At 45.4% G+C, this 21,093-nt stretch overlaps 1 protein-coding gene across 3 annotated transcripts in view; it reads right to left on the bottom strand.

The window, feature by feature from the left end:
• SYN3 (synapsin III) overlaps positions 1-21,093 on the bottom strand; it is a 337,312-nt gene that overhangs the window by 5,363 nt on the left and 310,856 nt on the right. For 2 of the 3 annotated variants that reach the window (XM_040438056.1, XM_040438061.1), the window contains exons 8-12: positions 19,668-19,810; positions 14,736-14,810; positions 13,392-13,494; positions 726-860; positions 330-438 (exon numbers count right to left, since the gene is read on the bottom strand). In XM_040438056.1, the coding sequence (XP_040293990.1) occupies positions 330-438; positions 726-860; positions 13,392-13,494; positions 14,736-14,810; positions 19,668-19,810 (565 nt within the window). The remainder of the gene's footprint in view (positions 1-329; positions 439-725; positions 861-13,391; positions 13,495-14,735; positions 14,811-19,667; positions 19,811-21,093) is intronic. The other variant, XM_040438067.1, reaches the window with a different exon arrangement.

Raw genomic sequence — 21,093 nt, 5'->3', positions numbered from 1 at the left:
CCGTGGCCTCCTCGTAGCTTACCAAGCACAGCGCCATACATTGTATAGTGGCTGTGCTCAGTATCGCAGCTCAGCCCCATTCCTAGGCCATGTCACTGATGAATGTGTCGTCACTCGGCCTAGGAAAAGCAGAGAGAAGGCTGCGATGCTACTGCCTTATCAAACAGCTGATCGGCGGCGGGTCCAGGTGTCGGGCCCCCACCGATCAGATACTGATGACCTATTGTGAGGATAGGTAATCAGTATCAAAATCTCGGAAAACCGCTTTAATCCGTTCAGGATTTTGATGTTCAAAATCCTGTATGACTGAACATATCCTTAAAGTTTACCTTGTGGGGGTGGCCTTGATTGAGCTGAAGTCGGAGTACCCCCCACGCCTGGTGGACCCGGCTGGGGCTGCATCTGTGGTTTGACTGCCTGCGGCTGCAGCTGTTGTGGCTAGAAGAGAATAAATGGTGTTTTTCATGGTCACTGGTTCTAGGCTGAGATATGATCACTTGAAATTACAGGCCAAAGCCTGAGGCTGCACTACTGATACTTCTCCTTCTGATTTCTGTGAGCTGCAGAGTTATCCAGGTTCCCCCATGAATCTGAATCACCAAACACATCAAAGTCTACAGAACATCCTGCCTGTTTTCAATAACCCGTGGAAGTTATGTGTGGACATTGAAGTGGATGGTGATTTGGATCTCTGTGACACTGTCTGAACTATTTCCAGAATATACCTGGTTTCTCGGAACTGGGGCTGTTGGAGATTTCATATGGACGTGCTGCGTCATTTTAGCCACCACAAGATCAGCCACAAGCTGGCGATCTTCTTCCACGTGTTCTCCGATCAGTGGCATGGAGCTGTCCATTACCTGGAGAGCAGAAGATGGGCATTGATTACTAAAGAATAGTTACAACTTTAACCGACTGGCAGTGAAAACTGTCACATGGCTAGTTCTATAGACCATCTTAGTTTGCCTATTCCCAAAATATGATGAGCGTGGAAACTGTCAGCAAGTTGCTGGTGACAGATCTGCTGCTCTTAGAACTTGTTGAGTTCACAATAGCATCATGCTGGCAATAGGCTGTAAGGCTGCGTTCACACGGGCGAGATTTCCGCACGGGTGCAATGCGGTAAGTGAACGTATTGCACCCGCACTGAATCCCGACCTATTCATTTCAATGGGGCTGTTCAGATGAGCGGTGATTTTCACGCATCACTTGTGCGTTGCATGAAAATCGCAGCATGCTCTATATTCTGTGTTTTTCACGCAACGCAGGCCCCATAGAAGTGAATGGGGTTGCGTGAAAATCGCAAGCAAGTGCGGATGCGGTGCGATTTTCACGCACAGTTGCTAGGAGACGATCGGGATGGAGACCCGATCATTATTATTTTCCCTTATAACATGGTTATAAGGGAAAATAATTGCATTCTGAATACAGAATGCATAGTAAACTAGCGCTGGAGGGGTTAAAAAAATAAAATAAAATGTAACTCATCTTAATCCACTTGATCGCGTAGCCCGGCATCTCCTTCTGTCTCCTTTGCTGAACAGGACCTGTGGTAAGCATTAATTACAGGTAAAGGACCTTTGGTGACGTCACTCCGGTCATCACATGATCCATCACATGATCTTTTACCATGGTGATGGATCATGTGATGACCGGAGTGACGTCACCAAAGGTCCTTTACCTGTAATTAATGCTCACCACAGGTCCTGTTCAGCAAAGGAGACAGAAGGAGATGCCGGGCTACGCGATCAAGTGGACTAAGGTGAGTTAAATTATTATTTTTTTTTTTTTTAACCCCCTCCAGCACTAGTTTACTATGCATTCTGTATTCAGAATGCTATTATTTTCCCTTATAACTATGTTATAAGGGGAAATAATACAATCTACAGAACACCGATCCCAAGCCCGAACTTCTGTGAAGAAGTTCGGGTTTGGGTACCAAACATGCACGATTTTTGTCACGCGAGTGCAAAACGCATTACAATGTTTTGCACTCTTGCAGAAAAATCGCGGGTGTTCCCGCAACGCACCCGCACATTTTCCCGCAACGCCCGTGTGAACCCAGTCTAAGTCTGACTGGCAAAGCAACGCTAATACCTCCGGAAGCCCCACTAATTAAAGGGGTTGGCCAACATACGCATAAAAAAATAAAAATAAAGGGTCCCAGATAATAACTAAAGCCACAAGGTATTTGTATCATGAGAGATATACTGTGTACATATAATTTTTTTTAATGTGTTCAGCATATCATGCTCCCATTGATGAGAGGCTGTGTGGGCGGAGCAGCTTCAAAATGAAAGTAAAAATCCCAGCATGCATCACAGCAAGCATCTTCAGAGGAGTTGATGTTTTTATTGGTACCATTTTTGACTACAGATGATTTTTGGATCATTCAATATTACTCTTTATGGGTCAAGGTGACCAAAAAAATTGGTTGTTTTGACAGTTTTTATTTCATTGTTTTGACGCCATTCACCTGGGGCCTAGACCTTGTGATATTTTTATAGAGCAGGTCGTTACAAATGCAACGATACCTAATATGTCTACTTTAAAAAAAATATTAAATCTGTTTTACACAATGAAAGCATTTTTGAAAAAAATGTCATGTTTTAGTGTATCCTTTTTCTGAGACTTATTTTTTTGGGGCGATTGTCTTGGGGCTCATTTTTTGCAGGATGGGATGATGGTTTTATTGGTACTATTTTGGGGTACATATGACTTTTTGATCGCTTTATATTATGCTTTTTTATTAGGCAAGGTAACCAAAAATGGCTGTTCCTTCTTTTTTTTTTTTTTTTTTTTTTACAGTGTTCATCTGACAGGTTAGATCATGTACTATTTTTATAGAGCAGGTTGTTACGGACACGATGATATCAAATATGTCTACTTTCTTTGTTTCAGTTTTACATAATAAAGCATTTTTTTTAAAAAAAATCATGTTTTTGTGTCTATTTTCTGAAAGACATATTTTTTCTATTTTTCTGACGATTGTCTTGTGCAGGGGCTCATTTTTTGCGGTAAAAGTTGACATTTCCATTGGTCCCAATTTTGGGTACATAATATTTTTTGATCATTCAATATTACACTTTATTGGACAAATAGACCAATAAAATTGGCTTTTTTGGCACACTTAATTTTATTTACGGTATTTACCTTTTGGGGGAAGAGTGTGTGATATTTTTAAAGAGCAAGTCGTTACGGACGCAGCGATACCTAATTTGTCAATTTTTTATTTATTTATTTTGGCTTTACACAATAAAAGCATGTCTCCAAAATCTGAAGGCCATGTTTTTTTTATTTTTTGGGGTATTGTCTCATGTGGGGGGTCATTTTTTTTTTTTGATGAGGTGACGGTTTGATTGGTACTATTTTGGGGTACATACGACTTTTTTGATCACTTTTAATACCTTTTTTGGGAAGTGAGGTGGGAAACATTTCAATTCCATCATAGTTTTTCATTTTTTTTATGGCGTTCACCGTGCGGGGAAAGTAACGTGATCCTTTTATAGATCAGGTCGTTACGGACGTGATGATACCAAACGTGTAGTTACAATAAAGGCATGGATGAGCTTTCTCTAAAGCTCCTCCATGTCGCGTGCAGCCATGGACGAACTGGCTGCACGCAGAGCGGGGCTCAGGGGACGTGGCTTATTATAAAAAGATTAGCAGACAGATTTTTTAAATAAAGTATATTTGGAAACTCATTTTTACCCTGCCTCTTTACAATGTTGTGTAAAGTACTTATATAGTGGCCAACCCCTTTAACTCATGAACATCCATGCAGGTATTAAATATCTAGCTGATTATCAGACAGTTTAGATGCAGATTTATTAATAAGCATGTATGATATATTAATTATGTACTCAGATGTTAATATGCCTAGCTGGCTGTCCTGGATATTCACACAACCCATAATTAGGATGGAAGCAAAATACATTACTAGCAGCTACCCTGCTTGTTGATGTTTCCAGGCACACAAGATTTTTTTTACACAAAAAGTACACAGATTTCATAGGGCCCCATGGCAAAACTTAGTAGGGCCCCCCCTGCCCCACTTAGTTTCGCAGTACACAACACATGTTTCAGTCACTGCCAGGCAATGCATAATGCAAAGTGCAACGCTCTACAGAATTTTGTTTTATAAGCAAATAAAATTTTTATTTAAAAAAAAAAGTCACACTTGGCCTCAACCACTTTTGGTGCTTCATAAATATGGTGCTCATTCTGACCACCATATTTCTCAATGTATTCACGCCAGACAATAAATACATTGATAAATCTCCTGCTTCCCTTCTATTACAAACCTGGCTGTCTGCAGCAACCACTAGAGGGAGCTCCGTGCATAAGAATTTATGCAGTTACAATGGACTGAAAGGGAAACTGTAATCCTCTGTTTGCGCATGCAAAATGGCCCCCGCCCCCCGATTCTGTAGCAGTTATATGGTCTGACGGTATGCCACAGATTATGAAGTAAAACGGAGAAATAATTAAAAAAAATAATGAAGACACAGATGTATGAATTGGAGCTATGTAGTCTGTATATTGGCTGGTTCCTTTCAACATTACATGATCGTAAATACTATTAGTACTGGTCTGGTATTGTCCTCTTCACAGGAATGATGATGAGCTGCAATACCAGACATGGTCAAATTGAGACAGGTGGCACTGGGGGGGGGGGGGGGGGAATCTTTTATTAGAATTCTGTACAGTCCCTTCAATTACTTTTCAGTAATAATAATCTACACAGGAATGAGGAACGGTCGGAGGTGACAATGTATGCGGATGGCTCATTAACTGTACATGACAGTGACATCGTGACCCATAATCTGCCGGAGCATCTGGTGCAGTCATCAGCATTCCCCATGAAGAGCGTCATATAGTGACCCTCTCCCGTGTCCTCAGGTGACACGAGTTAAAGGAAAAGGATCACGGAATTCCAGCCCCCCCCCCCCCCCCCCATTTAATATCTGGTCTTTGTCTTGGTGTGATCTCACTATGATGCAGCGTGAAGTGGTGTAAGGAGGAGAAATGCCTGATAAGTTACTCAGTGAATTTGGGGCGACCACAGAACAAAATCAAACCAGCCAGTATTATTTAGAAAAGCTGGATGGTATTATGTGAGAACCATATGGCAGGATTATGTGGGCTATTTAAGGGAGTGTTATTTGGCCACTATATGGCAGTATTATGTGGTATTATTTGGATACTGCATCTTATTTGGGCACTATACGGTAGTATTGTGGGGGCTGTAAATGGCAGTATCATCTTGGCATTACATTGTGGTATTATACAGAGTTAAATTTTAAGCACAGCCTAAAAATAGTGGCCAGTAGGGGCTACTTTGTTGCTTGGGGCCTCATTTTCCCACAAAAGACATCACTAAGAGTTGGATTTATAAATACATTATTTCTTCTTGAAATAACAGTTCTAGAGCATCTTTTCTGAGAACTGTGAGTTGGGTTGTTCCTCGATTATTCCTCTTCAAAATCCATGAATAAATTGACAACTCGTTGTTACCGTTGCGGTGTGTCCATAAGCACTGTGATGTTGTCCAAGCAGTGCCCGGCTGTGCAAGGACACACCCCTTCGACAAGAGGGTAACCCAGTTGTCGAAATGTATATTCATGAGAAATAATAGAGGAACAGCACAACACATAATTCTAAGAATAGATGCTCCATACTTAGTCACTGAAACGGACATGTCAGGAGAGGCTACAGGTATGGTTTTTGGCAAAGCAAATATATTGTGTGAATATGGAATGCAACCTAATGATGACCTGGATCTTCCAAGGTGCTAACCTACAGAACGGAGGCCACATATGCCCCAAACCTCTCCTACACAGTGTGGGCAGAGTTTTCAAATGGCTGGCTAATTGGCTGCACACACAGCACAAGCGAGCAGCCAGTAACATGACTGTGTCGTTTTGTGGGTAAAAGTGCACTATTATCATCAGGTAGATGAAAACCCAGCCTTACATTATTTGGTGCCCTGTGCAGAATTATTTTTGGCATGCCCATCACCTCAAAATGGGGTCTGAGGTTACTGTTGATGGAAATACCATAGAGTGACACGGCTTTTCATAAGTTTCCTTTAGGCTAAATTCATTTAAAGTAGTATTCCCATCTCAGACATTGATGGCATATTACTAGGATATGCCATCAGTGCCAGACAGGTACAGATCCCACTTCTGGGACCCCTTACTATCTCCATAGTGGGCCCCCAAAGTAAAGAAGAGCACATCGCGCATGCACAGCCACCTCTCTATTCACCGTTATGGGACTGCCAGAAGTGGCCGAGCCACCAGTGCCTGAGATGGAAATACTCCTTTAATATGCACATGGCAATACATCGTATATACGCCCCATAAATTGTACAATACAAAACCCAAACACTTAGGCCTCATGCACACGACCGTTGTGTGCACCCGTGGCCGTTGTTCCGTTTTCCGTGATTTTCTGCGGACCCATTGACTTTCAATGGGTCCGTTGAAAACTCGGAAAATGCACCGTTTGTCATGCGCCTCCGTGATCCGTGTATCCTGTCCGTCAAAAAAATAAGACCTGTCCTATTTTTTTGACTGACAACGGTTCACGGACCCATTCAAGTCAATGGGTCCGTGAAAAAACACGGATGCACACAAGATTGGCATCCGTGTCTGTGATCCGTGGCTGTAGGTTACTTTCATACAGACGGATCCTAAGATCCGTCTGCATAAAAGCTTTTTCAGAGCTGAGTTTTCACTTCGTGAAAACTCAAATCCGACAGTATATTCTAACACAGAGGCGTTCCCATAGTGATGGGGACGCTTCTAGTTAGAATATACTACGAACTGTGTACATGACTGCCCCCTGCTGCCTGGCAGCACCCGATCTCTTACAGGGGGCTGTGATCCGCACAATTAACCCCTCAGCACCTGAAGGGGTTAATTGTGCGTATCATAGCCCCCTGTAAGAGATCAGGGGCCGCCAGGCAGGAGGGGGCAGACCCCCTCCCTCCCCAATATTATATTAATTGGTGGCCAGTGCGCCCCCCCCCCCCGGCCCCCCATCCCTCCCTTTATTGTATTATCATTGGTGGCCAGTGTGCGCCCCCCCCGGCCCCTCCTCTATTGTATTAATATCATTGGTGGCCAGTGTGCGGCCTCCCCTCTCTCCCCCCCCCCCCCCCGATCATTGGTGGCAGCGGAGAGTTCCGATCGGAGTCCCAGTTTAATAGCTGGGGCTCCGATCGGTAACCATGGCAACCAGGACGCTACTGCAGTCCTGGTTGCCATAGTTACTTAGCAATATTAGAAGCATCATACTTACCTGCTGCACTGTCTACTGGTAAGTGACAGATCATTAAGCAATGCGCCGCACAGACCTGTCACTTACCAGTAGGAGGAGCTCCCGGCCGGTCACAGACAGCGCAGCAGGTAAGTATGATGCTTCTAATATTGCTAAGTAACCATGGCAACCAGGACTGCAGTAGCGTCCTGGTTGCCATGGTTACTGATCGGAGCCCCAGCGATTAAACTGGGACTCCGATCGGAACTCTCCGCTGCCACCAATGATCGGGGGGGGGGGGAAGAGGGGAGTCCGCACACTGGCGACCAATGATAATACAATAGAGGGAGGGGGGCCGGGGGGGGCGCACACTGGCCACCAATGATATTCAAACTGGGGAGGGAGGGGGGTCTGCCCCCTGCTGCCTGGCAGCCCATGATCTCTTACAGGGGGCTATGATACGCACAATTAACCCCTTCAGGTGCGGCACCTGAGGGGTTAATTGTGCTGATCACAGACCCCTGTAAGAGATCGGGTGCTGCCAGGCAGCAGGGGGCAGTCATGTACACAGTTCGTAGTATATTCTAACTTGAAGCGTCCCCATCACCATGGGAACGCCTCTGTGTTAGAATATACTGTCGGATATGAGTTTTCACGATGTAACTCAAATCTGATTGTATATTCTAACATAGAGGCGTTCCCATGGTGATGGGGACGCTTCAAGTTAAAATATACCATCGGATTGGAGAAAACTCTGATCCAATGGTATAATAGGGACTCCTGACTTTACATTGAAAGTCAATGGGGAACGGATCCATTTGCAATTGCACCATATTGTGTCAATGTCAAACGGATCCGTCCCCATTGACTTGCATTGTAAGTCAGGACGGATCCGTTTGCCTCCTCACGGCCAGGCGGACACCAAAACGGCTTTTTCCTTCATGTCCGTGGATCCTCCAAAAATCAAGGAAGACCCACGGAAGGAAAAACGGACACGGATCACGGACCTACGGACCCCGTTTTTGCGGACCTTAAAAAAAACGGTCGTGTGCATGAGTCCTTAATAAAGAAATAATAAATAAATGCACAAACTAGAGAGTGGAGGTAAAAAACGGCCATGGCCTGTTTATTAAAACCAAACTTTAACCAAAACTTGACCAGATAAATTATGAGCCTAGTCATAAACTTAGACTCAATCAAACCATAACAATACATCAGAGTCCATCCCATCACGGGATGACAATCCTTAAACCACCCTTCACAAAGTCCATGGCCATATCCAACAAATAGGGGTGGGAGGGAGGGGGCACAAAAGATCCGGCTCCACGGGCAGATGCAGGCAAAAGGCGAACTGGCCCGTCGAGCTCGGACAATTATAGCCCGCTTACCAAACCCCTTCACCAATTAGACCTTTGTTACCATGGTCCGGGTAACCCTACCCGGAACCCTGAGACACAATAGGTCGTCTAATTGACCAATTAAGGGCATCACTGGGCAGAATAAAACTTCTGCCTAGTGATCCCGACTAAAAGCAGGAAAATTTTCCCTCCAAAACCCCAGTCACTGGGCAGAAAACATCCTAGCCTTATGACAAGAATACAGCATTCAAAAGGCAATGCAAGTATTGCCATGTGTACCCCTCCTTAATGTCCGGGGGCCCTCCGTTCACACTGCAGTCTGAGGAAGCAATGTATAAGAAAAGTAAGAAAAAATATTTCACATGTTAATGAGCAAATCATTCATGGTGTACCCAAAGTGCAATGACATGCAATATTCAAAGGGTTTATCACCTATCCACTAGATACAGTAGATAATAAATGTTAGACAGCAGGGGGTGCCACTGATCACTACTACAGGGGTTTCGAGCCCCCCATTCCTCCTCGCCAGAGCAGGAAGTGTACAGTACCCATATAATAGTGCCATACTATGCCTAAATACTTAGACTATAAAGTACTAATATAGTTCTTCCTTAAATTGTATAAATTACAAACAAATTAAGCCAGCAACTCTTCTTCAGACAGCTATTATGGCGTGCTCCATAAGGAGATATCATATTGAACCCTGACCTAGGCCTCTCACCTAGTTAAACCAGTACTCTCAGCTCTGCACTGATGTGGGACAATCACCATGAAACAGCTGCCTACAGATGAGATGCTGGCTTTACTATACAAGTCATTTCTCAAGGCCTGTTTAAAAAGATTGAACATTGACTTATAGGATAGCTGCCTTATATCTGGTGGCATTAGAGGCAGAGCTTGTTAAAGGGGTTCTCCAGGCTAAACCTAAAATTGGGGCATAATACTAACCCGTGGAGGGAAGAATGTTGGTCTGGTAGTGACCTCCCACTGGGCAGCCCGTTCCAAGATCCACCACCCTGTCACGTGACTGCTCCTTTTCGGGCTTTCTGGTCTTCCGGTGAGTCTCCGTCTTCTTCTCTTCCTGTCTTCTCTTCCTTTCTTGAGCAAGAGACGGATTGTCATGAATGACGTCACCGCCTCCTGCAAAAGAAAGCTCTGGCCGGCCGTCCTCACTCGCAATGCAAGCGCACTATGCAGAATGCTAGTGCCCATGCGCAGGATTGACAGCCGCTCTCTGCAGTGTACAGGCTTATATGTGACAGCATAGCGATCATCCACAGTGGCTGATCGCTATGTTGTGGATCTCACTGGGGGCACTGACTGGCACATTGGGGGGGGGCGGGGCACTGTGGATGGCAATGGGAGCACTATTGATGGCACATGGGGCACTGTGGATGGCAATGGGAGCACTAATGATGGCACATGGGAGTACTGGATGTCACTGGGGAACTGTGGATGGCACATGGGGGCACTGGATGTTACTGGGGCACTGTGGATGGCACATTGGGGCAATGTAGATGGCACTGGATGTTACTGGGGTACTGTGGATGGCAATGGGAGCACTATTGATGGCATATGGGGGCACTGGATGTCACTGGGAAACTGGATGGCACATTGGGGCAATGTAGATGGCACATGGGGGCACTGGATGCCACTGGGGCACTGTGGATGGCACATTGGGGCAATGTAGATGACATGGGGGCACTGGATATCACTGGGGCACTGTGGATGGCACATGGGGCACTGTGGATGGCACATGGGGCACACTGGGTGTCACATGGGGGCACTGTGGATGGTACATTGGTGCACTGTGGATGGCACACTGGATGTCACATGGGGCACTGTGGACGGCACTGGATGTCACTCGGGGCATTGTGGATGGCACATGGGGCACTGTGAATGTCACTGTTATGGGGCACTCTAGATGTCCCTGTTATGGGTACACTGTGGAGGTCACTGTTATGGGTGCACTGTGGAGGTCACTGTTATGGGGGCACTGTGGAGGTCACTGTTATGGGGGCACTGTGGATGTCAAGGTTATGGAAGCACTGTGGATGTCACTGTTATGGGGGATCTGTGAATGTCACTGTTATGGGGGATCTGTGAATGTCACTGTTATGGGGGATCTGTGAATGTCACTGTTATGGGGGATCTGTGAATGTCACTGTTATGGGGGATCTGTGAATGTCACTGTTATGGGGGATCTGTGAATGTCACTGTTATGGGGGATCTGTGAATGTCACTGTTATGGGGGATCTGTGAATGTCACTGTTACGGGGGATCTGTGAATGTCACTGTTACGGGGGATCTGTGAATGTCACTGTTACGGGGGATCTGTGAATGTCACTGTTACGGGGGATCTGTGAATGTCACTGTTACGGGGGATCTGTGAATGTCACTGTTACGGGGGATCTGTGAATGTCACTGCTATGGGGGATCTGTGAATGTCACTGCTATGGGGGATCTGTGAATGTCACTGCTATGGGGGATCTGTGAATGTCACTCCTATGGGGGATCTGTGAATGTCACTGCTATGGGGGATCTGTGAATGTCACTGCTATGGGGGATCTGTGAATGTCACTGTTATGGGGGATCTGTGAATGTCACTGTTATGGGGGATCTGTGAATGTCACTGTTATGGGGGATCTGTGAATGTCACTGTTACGGGGGATCTGTGAATGTCACTGTTACGGGGGATCTGTGAATGTCACTGTTACGGGGGATCTGTGAATGTCACTGTTACGGGGGATCTGTGAATGTCACTGTTACGGGGGATCTGTGAATGTCACTGTTACGGGGGATCTGTGAATGTCACTGCTATGGGGGATCTGTGAATGTCACTGCTATGGGGGATCTGTGCATGTCACTGCTATGGGGGATCTGTGAATGTCACTGCTATGGGGGATCTGTGAATGTCACTGCTATGGGGGATCTGTGAATGTCACTGCTATGGGGGATCTGTGAATGTCACTGTTATGGGGGATCTGTGGATGTCACTGTTATGGTAGCTCAGTATGAGCGATAGGGATCATGCAAACTACTGTGATCGGCCCAGGAATCCATGTCTCAGTCCATGTGTCATGTGCCAAAAAATAAAAAATAAATCAATGGGACTGCAAAAAAAATGCGGGTCGCACACGTACAGTATCCTTTATTTAGCGGATCTGCGTCTCGCAGACCGCAAAATGGATACGGTAGTGTGCACAAGGATTTAGATACACAGCTCAGCAGGCTGTATCATGCAAAATGGGATTAGATACACAGCTCAGCAGGCTGTATTATTGAAGATGGGATTAGATACACACTTCAGCGGGAAGTATCGCACACAACAGGCTGTGTATCAGGCACACATACAGGTTAGGATTAGATACAGATATGTTTGGATGTGCTTGCTGCTTCCAGCTGTTTATTACACTCTGGAGATGGTGAGGGAAGAGCCCGTGGACGGTCAGTGATGAGTTTTGATACACAGCTCAGCAGGCTGTATCACACAGGATAGGATTAGATACACTGTGGACGGTCAGTGATGGGATTTAGACACTGAGTGAGAAGCAGATTCATGTCTGGGTGTAGAGAGATAAACACAGGAGTTATAAATGGAGTAGCTGCTGCAGGCAGAGCAGTGTGGGGGGCGTGTCCAGCCTGTGACTCATCACTGTGCAGTGCAGCCAGGCTGGTGTATCAATAAAGTTATGTATTCAACAAAACAAGAAGGGAAGAAAGTAAGCAGTAAGAAGTCTGATGTCTTCCAGAGGGGAAGGAAAGCTCAGAGAGGATAGACAGGTATTGGAGGCATATGTATGGATGGTGAGGGGTGTTAGGAGCACATACAAAAATTAAGATTTTGGGACCAGACAACCTCTTTAAGAGCTCATTTGTATGCCCTATTCTCAGAATTCCAGAGGAGCGTTGCCTGGACTATAAGACTCCTTGTGCCATTAAGGCATTTTCCTCTTCCTTGGTTCGTGATGTCACGTCTATCCATCCCATGACCCTTCTGCCACTCAGTCCTATTCAACTGAATGGGATTGAGCTGAAATACCAAGCAAAGTCGCTATACAATGGCCCAGATTTACTAATGTTACTATTGTCTGTGCCAAAATCGGACTAAAAAGTGGTGCAGATTGGTGCATCTAGGATTTCTTTCTTCTCTTTTATTTTGACCCCAACAATCTGAAAGCAGTGGAGCAGGGTTTAGCTGGAAGCAGGTGGAGTTTCACAGGAAAGGGGGAAGGACCTAAGCTGCACCATTTTGCACCAAAATAGTGGTAAATATCTGTCTCAAAGTAAGCCAACCAATAGTTTGTATAGAGTTTTAGCTTAAAGTTGTTATCTGTGATTTCGATATTAGGACGACCATCAATATTACATTAGTGGGAGTCAGACTCAGCACCCCTGCGGGTCTGCTGGATCTGGTCATTGTTCACATTGCTCCCTATAGCAAGCACACCGTACATACAAGAAGCGGCTGTGCAGAGTATTGCAGGGTTGTCCCATGCGCTTGAACAGGATAACACTGCGATACTCAGCACAGCGCACCTATAGGATTATAGTTGATCTCATCACCTAGAATCGTTCAGGGGTCAGGTTTCACCGGCCTTACAGGACCTGACAGACTGACGCTTGTCTTGTCTTATTTTACGATGCTGGACTCTCGTGGTCTCCATCCACTTGTTGCACTCTGCAAGCGCTGCTGTACCATAGGGGATATGTCTGCTTTGATGCTGTGATTGTGGAGGATTCTGGGAGATAATTTCTGTGACTCACCTCGATGATATAATCTTTGTCATCTTTGCTATGCACTGCTTTAACAGCGCAAATGTCTAAACCTCCGAACATCTCAGCGCAGGAGTCCACCCATAAACGGTACCTGAAACAGTGGATTTCATGTAGATACATCAAAGGACAGCAAATAATCTGCAGAAAAACCACATGTACGAGGATTCATGGCATAGAGTTCCACTATAAATTACCTTCTATGGCACTTGGTGAAGTACCGAATCACTTATCTGTAGGTTGTCAATTCTATGGCTCTTGCTGGACCAAGTCAGGTGAGTATTACACAACATTTCCTATTTACTCTTATTGGAATGTGACTAATAAAGTGCTTTATTTCAGACAGCCATAGAGTTAAATTATACAATTCTGTCTGCCTTCAGCCACCACTAGGGGGAGCTCACTGCATATAGATTTATGTTGTTCCCATTTTGATTATAAATATGTGTTCAGTGAGCGCCCCCTAGTGGTGGCTTCAAGCAGCAAGTATGTCTTCATTTAACTTTTAGAACTCCTCCCCTTTAGGCTACTTTCACACGACCGTATGTGTTTTTATATCCGCAAAAAAAAGGATGACGTCCGTATGGCTTCCGTTTTTTTTGCGGATCCATTGTAACAATGCCTATCCATTGTAACAATGCCTATCCTTGTCTGCAAAACGGACAAGAATAGGGCGTGTTCTATTTTTTTTGAGGGGGCTACGGAACGGACATACGGATGCGCATAGCACACGGTGTGCTGTCCGGATTTTTTTGCGGGCCCATTGAAATGAATAGGGCCCGAATTTATCCGCAAAAAAACGGACACAGAAACAAAATGCGTTCATGTGAATGTAGCCTTAAGGACATATGTTAAATTAATCAAACCAGAATTTTGGTGTTTAAATTTGAGGTTAGACTTAGTATTACACATGGACCCTAACGCACGTAGAGGCCTTAATATTTATTTACATTTAGTCATAGACTACTAATTGGCAATTAGTAGTCTATGACTAAATGTAAATAAGACTTGGGCCTCATGCACATGACCGTGGTGTGTTTTGCGGTCCGCAAAACACGGATGGCATCCGTGCACGTTCCGTAATTTGCGGAACGGCATGGTCGGCCTTGAATATAAATGCCTATTCTTGTCCGCAAAGCGCAGACAAGAATAGGACAGGTTATATTTTTTTAGCGGGGCCACGGAACGGAGCAATGGATGCAGACAGCACACTGAGTGCTGTCCGCATCTTTTGCGGCCCCATTGAAGTGAATGGGTTCGCATCGGATGCGGACCAAAACAACGGCCGTGTGCATGAGGCCTTATTCATATGACTCCAGGTTCAGCAGTTCTTACCTGTCAGTCATGGCTATCTGTTCCAACATGGCTGAGCCGGTGTTTGCTTTCCAGTTTCCAGAAATTGATGTGCGCCTGACATAAAAAACAGAAAATGTTAGTGAGTTTAGGTTACAGATGTGACTTTTGTCAAATGCTGTTAGCTCTTATACCGGATACAATTGGATGGTAACAAACCCTGAGCTGTGAGAAGTAAGCCAGGGTTTCAGCCTCTGGAAGTAAACAAGAATGTTCCCATTCACTGACAGCAAGCAGCAAACCAAATGACTGACACCTCTATGAAAGCCTTTAGAGAGCGGGTTGTCGCTAAGCTTTACCAGACTTCTGAATGGCAAATCTGCCCTTTCTTCTAGTGATAGATTAGCAACTCTATGCCAACCCCCCAAAGGTAGCCATCTTGTTTGCCACCCAACTTTCTCAGAATCAGATATCGCTAAAAGCAGCTGAAAATAATTTTCACGTTTTAGGGGTGGGGGTTTGGGCGCTCTCTCATGGGTTGCTGCACCTGCAGTGAGCATTTACCCCTGGCTCATGCAGAGCTTGTTGCTATTCCATTCACGGCTCCTGTGAAAGGACTGGAGGAAGCTGGGGCTCGCAGCTGACATTCCCATCATTGCTGCTTTATTCTCCCTCGGATAAGCGTCTCCTATATTGCGCCGAAGGCAATTGGCTCGGGCCTCAGACCATGTCCCAGGCCTCGCATACAGCACTGTATTGTTCCAAGTGTTAGTGGAGCCAAGAGAAGGCGTTGAGTTCCCCCCGAGGTGTGTGCACTGCACTTCCTGATGTGCGGATCTCCCAGAAGAACGTTCTCCCCGGCCTGTGCCCGCCTGTGATGGCTTCATTGTGTGCCCTGGGCACCAACACAATGTGAGGGTCATCCGGCTGCAGCCATTAATCATACAAGTCGCTCCAAGGAGTGCAGACGGCTAATAAGTGTGACAGTAAGAATAACACTCTGCACACTCATGAGATGGATTGGGGGGAAGATGCCAGCACACAGACTATAATCCGCTAAAACCAATTATTAGACATCTTAGATTATTTGATGATCATAGAAGACTTAAGAAAACTCGAAGTAAACACAGGGAACAGTTTAAACTAAGATAAGGCTTTTTTTTGGGGGGGGGCGGGAGGGGGTTTTCCCATCACTGTTGGTGGAAGGCAAGTGCTATGGCCTCTTTCTTGGCCTGTGACATTACAACCACTGGTCACAGCCTTAGGGCCCATTCATGCGACCATATGGTAGACGTGCCCGTGTTGGGGAACACAAATAGTGGTCCACAAAACACGGGCACCAGCCATGTGAACTCTGTATTGCGGTGCGGACCCATTGACTTAATGGGTCTGCGATCTGCAAGATACAGCAAAAGATAGAACATGTCCTATCTTTTGCCGGAACGGAGGCATGGACCCAAAAGGCTTCTGAGTGTTTCCCTGGGCTTCCGATCGCTGTCTCCGCAATGCAAAGGATAGGACATGTCCTATCTTTTGCCGTATCTTGCAGCTCATGGACCCATTCAAGTCAATGTGTCAGCATCCGCTATGCGGAGTTCATACGGTAGCTGCCCATGTTTTGTGGACTAATATTTGTGGTCCACAACATGGGAACAGCGACCATACGGTCGTGTGAATGGTCCTTTAGTCTCATTCAAGTGTATAATTCAAAAAAGCTAAATTAGACCAGCAACTCCAAAAAATATGAAATAATGTACAGGTGCATACTACTACGGCTGCAATACAAAAGCAAACAAAATATGGGGGAGATTTATCATAGCCCAGCAGCATCCAGCAGTCCGTGCACCTCAACTGAAATCTACACCCTAAATCTGGCCTAATATGTAGCTGCACACTGATCTATGAGCAAAGACACATGCAAACACTGAAAACGTGAATAAATGTAAATTTTAATACCAATATACTTATTGTATGAAAATTAGCAGCTCTTTGCACACATTTTTTTAATCAAAATTGTGTAGGGCCCATCTACCAGCGACAAGGTGGCTTCCAAAAGATGTGACCTACTCTAACACATGCCTCTCCTGGGCCTAGGCCTAGAAAATTCAGGGCAATGTAGAATTCAGCTATAATATACTCTGGTTAAAAGCTCTGGGCAGATCGGTGGGAGTGCACAGTCCAAAAGCGGCAGCCACTCCCCCCAAACGTCCAATGCAAAATGCAAAGTTAGACCTGCACCTCCAAACAATATGAAATAACATCTGCAATGAAAAAGAAAACCAACACTATGGGGGAGATTTTTCAAAATTAGTGTAAAGGAAAACTTGGTCAGTTGCCCACAGCAACCAATTAAATTCCACCTTTTAATTTTCAGAGCTCCTTTGGATGAAAGGTGGAATCTGACTGGTTGCTATAGGCAACTAATCCAGTTTTCCTTTACACCAGTTTTGATAAATATCCCTATATATGCAGCAGCACACTGCTCTATGTGCCAGAGCTTTTAATCAGAGCATAATATGGCTAAATTCTACATTGCCCTGAAATTTTTAGGGCTAGGCCAAGGAGAGTCACATCTGATAGTGTAGGTCCCATCTGTTGGAAGCCACCTTGTTGCTGGTAGATGGGCCCAACACAATTTTGATCAAAAATGTATGCAAAGAGCTTCTAATTTATAGTAAGTATAGCAGTGTTGCAGCTTACATTTATCAATGTTTCCAGTGTTTGCATGTGTCTGTGCATAGAACAGTGTGCAGCTGCATATAGCATTTGCTTGTTCATTCAAGTGTATGGCATGGAGCTCCAATACCAAGCACAACCGCTATACAATGGCTGTTGCTAGGCTTGGTATACTATGCAGAGTCCGCTGTACTTGTCCAACAGCAAACAGCTAGCTGATCAGCTCTGGAGTATAATACAGACAGTAACTTAGGACCAGTAGAGGAGATGCAAACTGTTAGGCCTCTTTCACACGGGCGTTGTGGGAAAAGGTGCGGGTGTGTTGCGGGTACATGCGCGATTTTTCCGCGCGAGTGCAAAACATTGTAATGCGTTTTGCACTCGCGCGAGAAAAATCGCGCATGTTTGGTACCCAAACCCAAACTTCTTCACAGAAGTTCAGGTTTGGGTTCGGTGTTCTGTAGATTGTATTATTTTCCCTTATAACATGGTTATAAGGGAAAATAATAGCATTCTGAATGCAGAATGCAAAGTAAAATAGCGCTGGAGGGGTTAAAAAAGAAATAATAATTAAACTTAGTCCACTTGATCGCGCAGCCGGCATCTCTTCTGTCTCCTTCTTTGCTGATTGCAGGAAAAGGACCTGTGGTGACGTCAGTCCGGTCATCACATGGTCCATCACATGATCCATCACCATGGTAAAAGATCATGTGATGGACCATGTGATGACCGGAGTGACGTCACCACAGGTCCTTTTCCTGTACACAGCAAAGAAGAAGACAGAAGAGAAACCGGGCTGCGCGAGCAAGTGGATTAAGGTGAGTTAAATTATTATTATTTTTTTTTTTTTAACCCCTCCAGCCCTATTTTACTTAGCATTCTGTATTCAGAATGCTATTATTTTCCCTTATAACCATGTTATAAGGGAAAATAATAATGATCGGGTTTCCATCCCCATCGTCTCCAAGCAACCGTGCGTGAAAATCGCACCGCATCCGCACTTGCTTGCGGATGCTTGCGATTTTCACACAACCCCATTCGTTTCTATGGGGCCTGCGTTACGTGAAAAACGCACAAAGAGGAGCATGCTGCGATTTTCACGCAACACACAAGTGATGCGCGAAAATCACCGCTCGTGTGCACAGCCCCATAGAAATGAATGGGTCATGATTCAATGCGGGTGCAATGCGTTCAACTCACGCATCGCATCCGCGCGGAATACTCGCCTGTGTGAAAGGGGCCTTAGTACTACTACTCCCATCCTCCACACCGCCCCTGTGGCTCGCTGCATATTATCCTCAAAAAATCTTTACCTGTGTCAGCAGGGACTCCTCCCGCCACATCCCGGGATCCCCATCACTTTCCCCGCAGCCACCACATGTTTGGTGTCATTTGACCACTGGCACATCACAGCAGCTTGTGTTCCTGTAATCCCATCTGTGCAGTCAGGGCAAGGACCCCGTTCCAGGGTCTCCGAAATGACGACAGCAGATACATTAACTAAACAAACGCTGCATCCAGGAACCTGCTGACAGCTCAGTGACCTCATCTCACACAACCACCGCAGACTTAACCCTTTACTGCAGCCCTGAAATATTCTCCATATGGTGTGTCCTCCAGTAAAACAATTACAACCCAAGTATGCAGGGCATTAGTGGAGAAGGAAAAGTGACAGCCTGAAATAATGACGTGTTATATGCACCCTAGTGATATCTTTGTTTGGGAAAGTTGGGTAATGGCCAATATGGCTGTCATTGTAGCTCCAAGTAGGCCTAATCCGCTTAATATATAGTATGCAGCAATATGGAAGAATCTCTCCTGGAGTCTTGGAAAGCTGTGTGACTAGCAATAGGTCATTGATATCAGATTGATGGCGGCCCAAAATTTAGCACTCCCACTAATTAACTGCTAGCAGGAGCCTATGTACTGGGAAACCCCTTTAAGTTATGCACCGTTTGGCAGCCGCATCCGTGATCCGTGTTTCCTGGCCGTGAAAAAAATATGACCTGTCCTATTTTTTTCACGGCCAATGGTTCACGGACCTATTCAAGTCAATGGGTCCGTGAAAAAACACGGACGCAAAAAAAAACGGTCGTGTGCAGGAGGCCTTAGGCAGATTTTCGATTTAGAAAAGCTGGGTGGCAGTCCCATAAGTGAGCAGTAGAGCTTCACCTGCTGTGTATTACAATGGTGTCAGTCATTTGGTTTACTGCTTCATTCATGGTTGTGACAGATACAACATGTAGAATGCAGAAGTGCAGGGGTGACACTGACACAATGCAGGCGTGTTACACTTACATATAAGCCTTGTAGTTATTCCCAATTTTCTGGATGCGGATGTCGTATTTGGAGTCTATAAAAGGCTCGGAGGTCACGTAGGTTTTTGCCATGGCCACGATGCTGGACATATCCTGGAAGTCGTACTGGTTATCCACTTTTACCTGTATCAGAGAAAGGGGCAGAAAAATTAAACAGAATCACTTAAATCTGAGTAAGGGTCCATTCAGACGTCCGTAGAATGGGTCTGGATCCGTTCCGCAATTATGTGGAACGGGTGTAGACCCATTCATTTTCAATGGGGCCGGAAAAGATGCGGACAGCATGTCCTATTTTTGGCTGCGGACAAGAATGGGAATCCTCTATTGGTGCCGGCGAAGTGCGGCGTCAGTGTTTTGCGGACCGCAAAACACTACTGAAGCATGGGCGTCCGCAGAAATTTTTCCAGGGGGGGGGGGGGGAAAATTTTATTGACATCCATGCTCTGCTTGTTTCTGAGAATGTAATGAAGGGGAGGGGCATATTCATTTATCACAAAGTATAATAACGCATGAGCTGTGCAGTGGCGGATCCAGAGCCTGGTCTCGGGAGGGGCACTTCCAGATTATTTTCTGTCCGCCGCCACAAAACAATGGTGCTTATAGAACAGACTACACAGTGTAGAGGTATACTGTATATTGTGTGGCACAGTGTATGCTATATGTGTATAACAAACATATTTCACATGAAAACTTACAATTACTTGGCTTGGCCCATGGGGATCTCAGACACCACTTCAACACTTTGGCCGGGGGCTCGGTGGAGCTGATGTTGTGTTTTTATCCTAATGAGAAAGATTTCATAATAAGGATTTGGAGAAGGGGCAGAGGGATAGCAGAGCAGGGAGAGGCTGGTGCTGCTACTAGGGGGTCATACCATAGGGGAGTAATAAAGCCCACCATAAAGCCTCCCACAGTAGAAATAATTCTCCTTATAATGTGACAAAAAATACCCCCTTGTAATGCCCCCAGTTGAGCTAATGTCCCCATAGTGCCCCCATAATGTGCCAGTATAAAATACCTCTATATAGTGCCCCCAGTAAATGCCTCTATAGTGCTCCTCTCCCCCCTTCCTCCTAGTGCCCCCCATAATGTACCAGTATAAAATGCCCCAGTAGATGCCCTCAGTGTCCCCCATAATTTGCAAGTATAAAATACCCCTTCTCAGTGCCCCCCGTAGATGACCCCATAGTACTCCTCTCCCCCCTTCCTCATAGTACCCACCATAATGTGTCCCAGTATAAAATTCTACTGTACAGAGGAACCCATATAAAACACCCCTTCTTTGTGGCCTCAGTAGATGCCCCTATAGTGCCCCCAATAATGTGCCAGTAATAACAGCCCCCCCATCATGTGCCAGTAATAACAGCCCCCCCATCATGTGCCAGTAATGACAGCCCCCCCATCAT

This window comes from Bufo bufo, chromosome 1 (assembly GCF_905171765.1).
Source record: "Bufo bufo chromosome 1, aBufBuf1.1, whole genome shotgun sequence".
Lineage (NCBI taxonomy): Eukaryota > Metazoa > Chordata > Amphibia > Anura > Bufonidae > Bufo > Bufo bufo.
The sequence above is the reverse complement of the archived record's forward strand: the minus strand, read 5'-3'. Positions and strand labels throughout refer to the sequence as shown.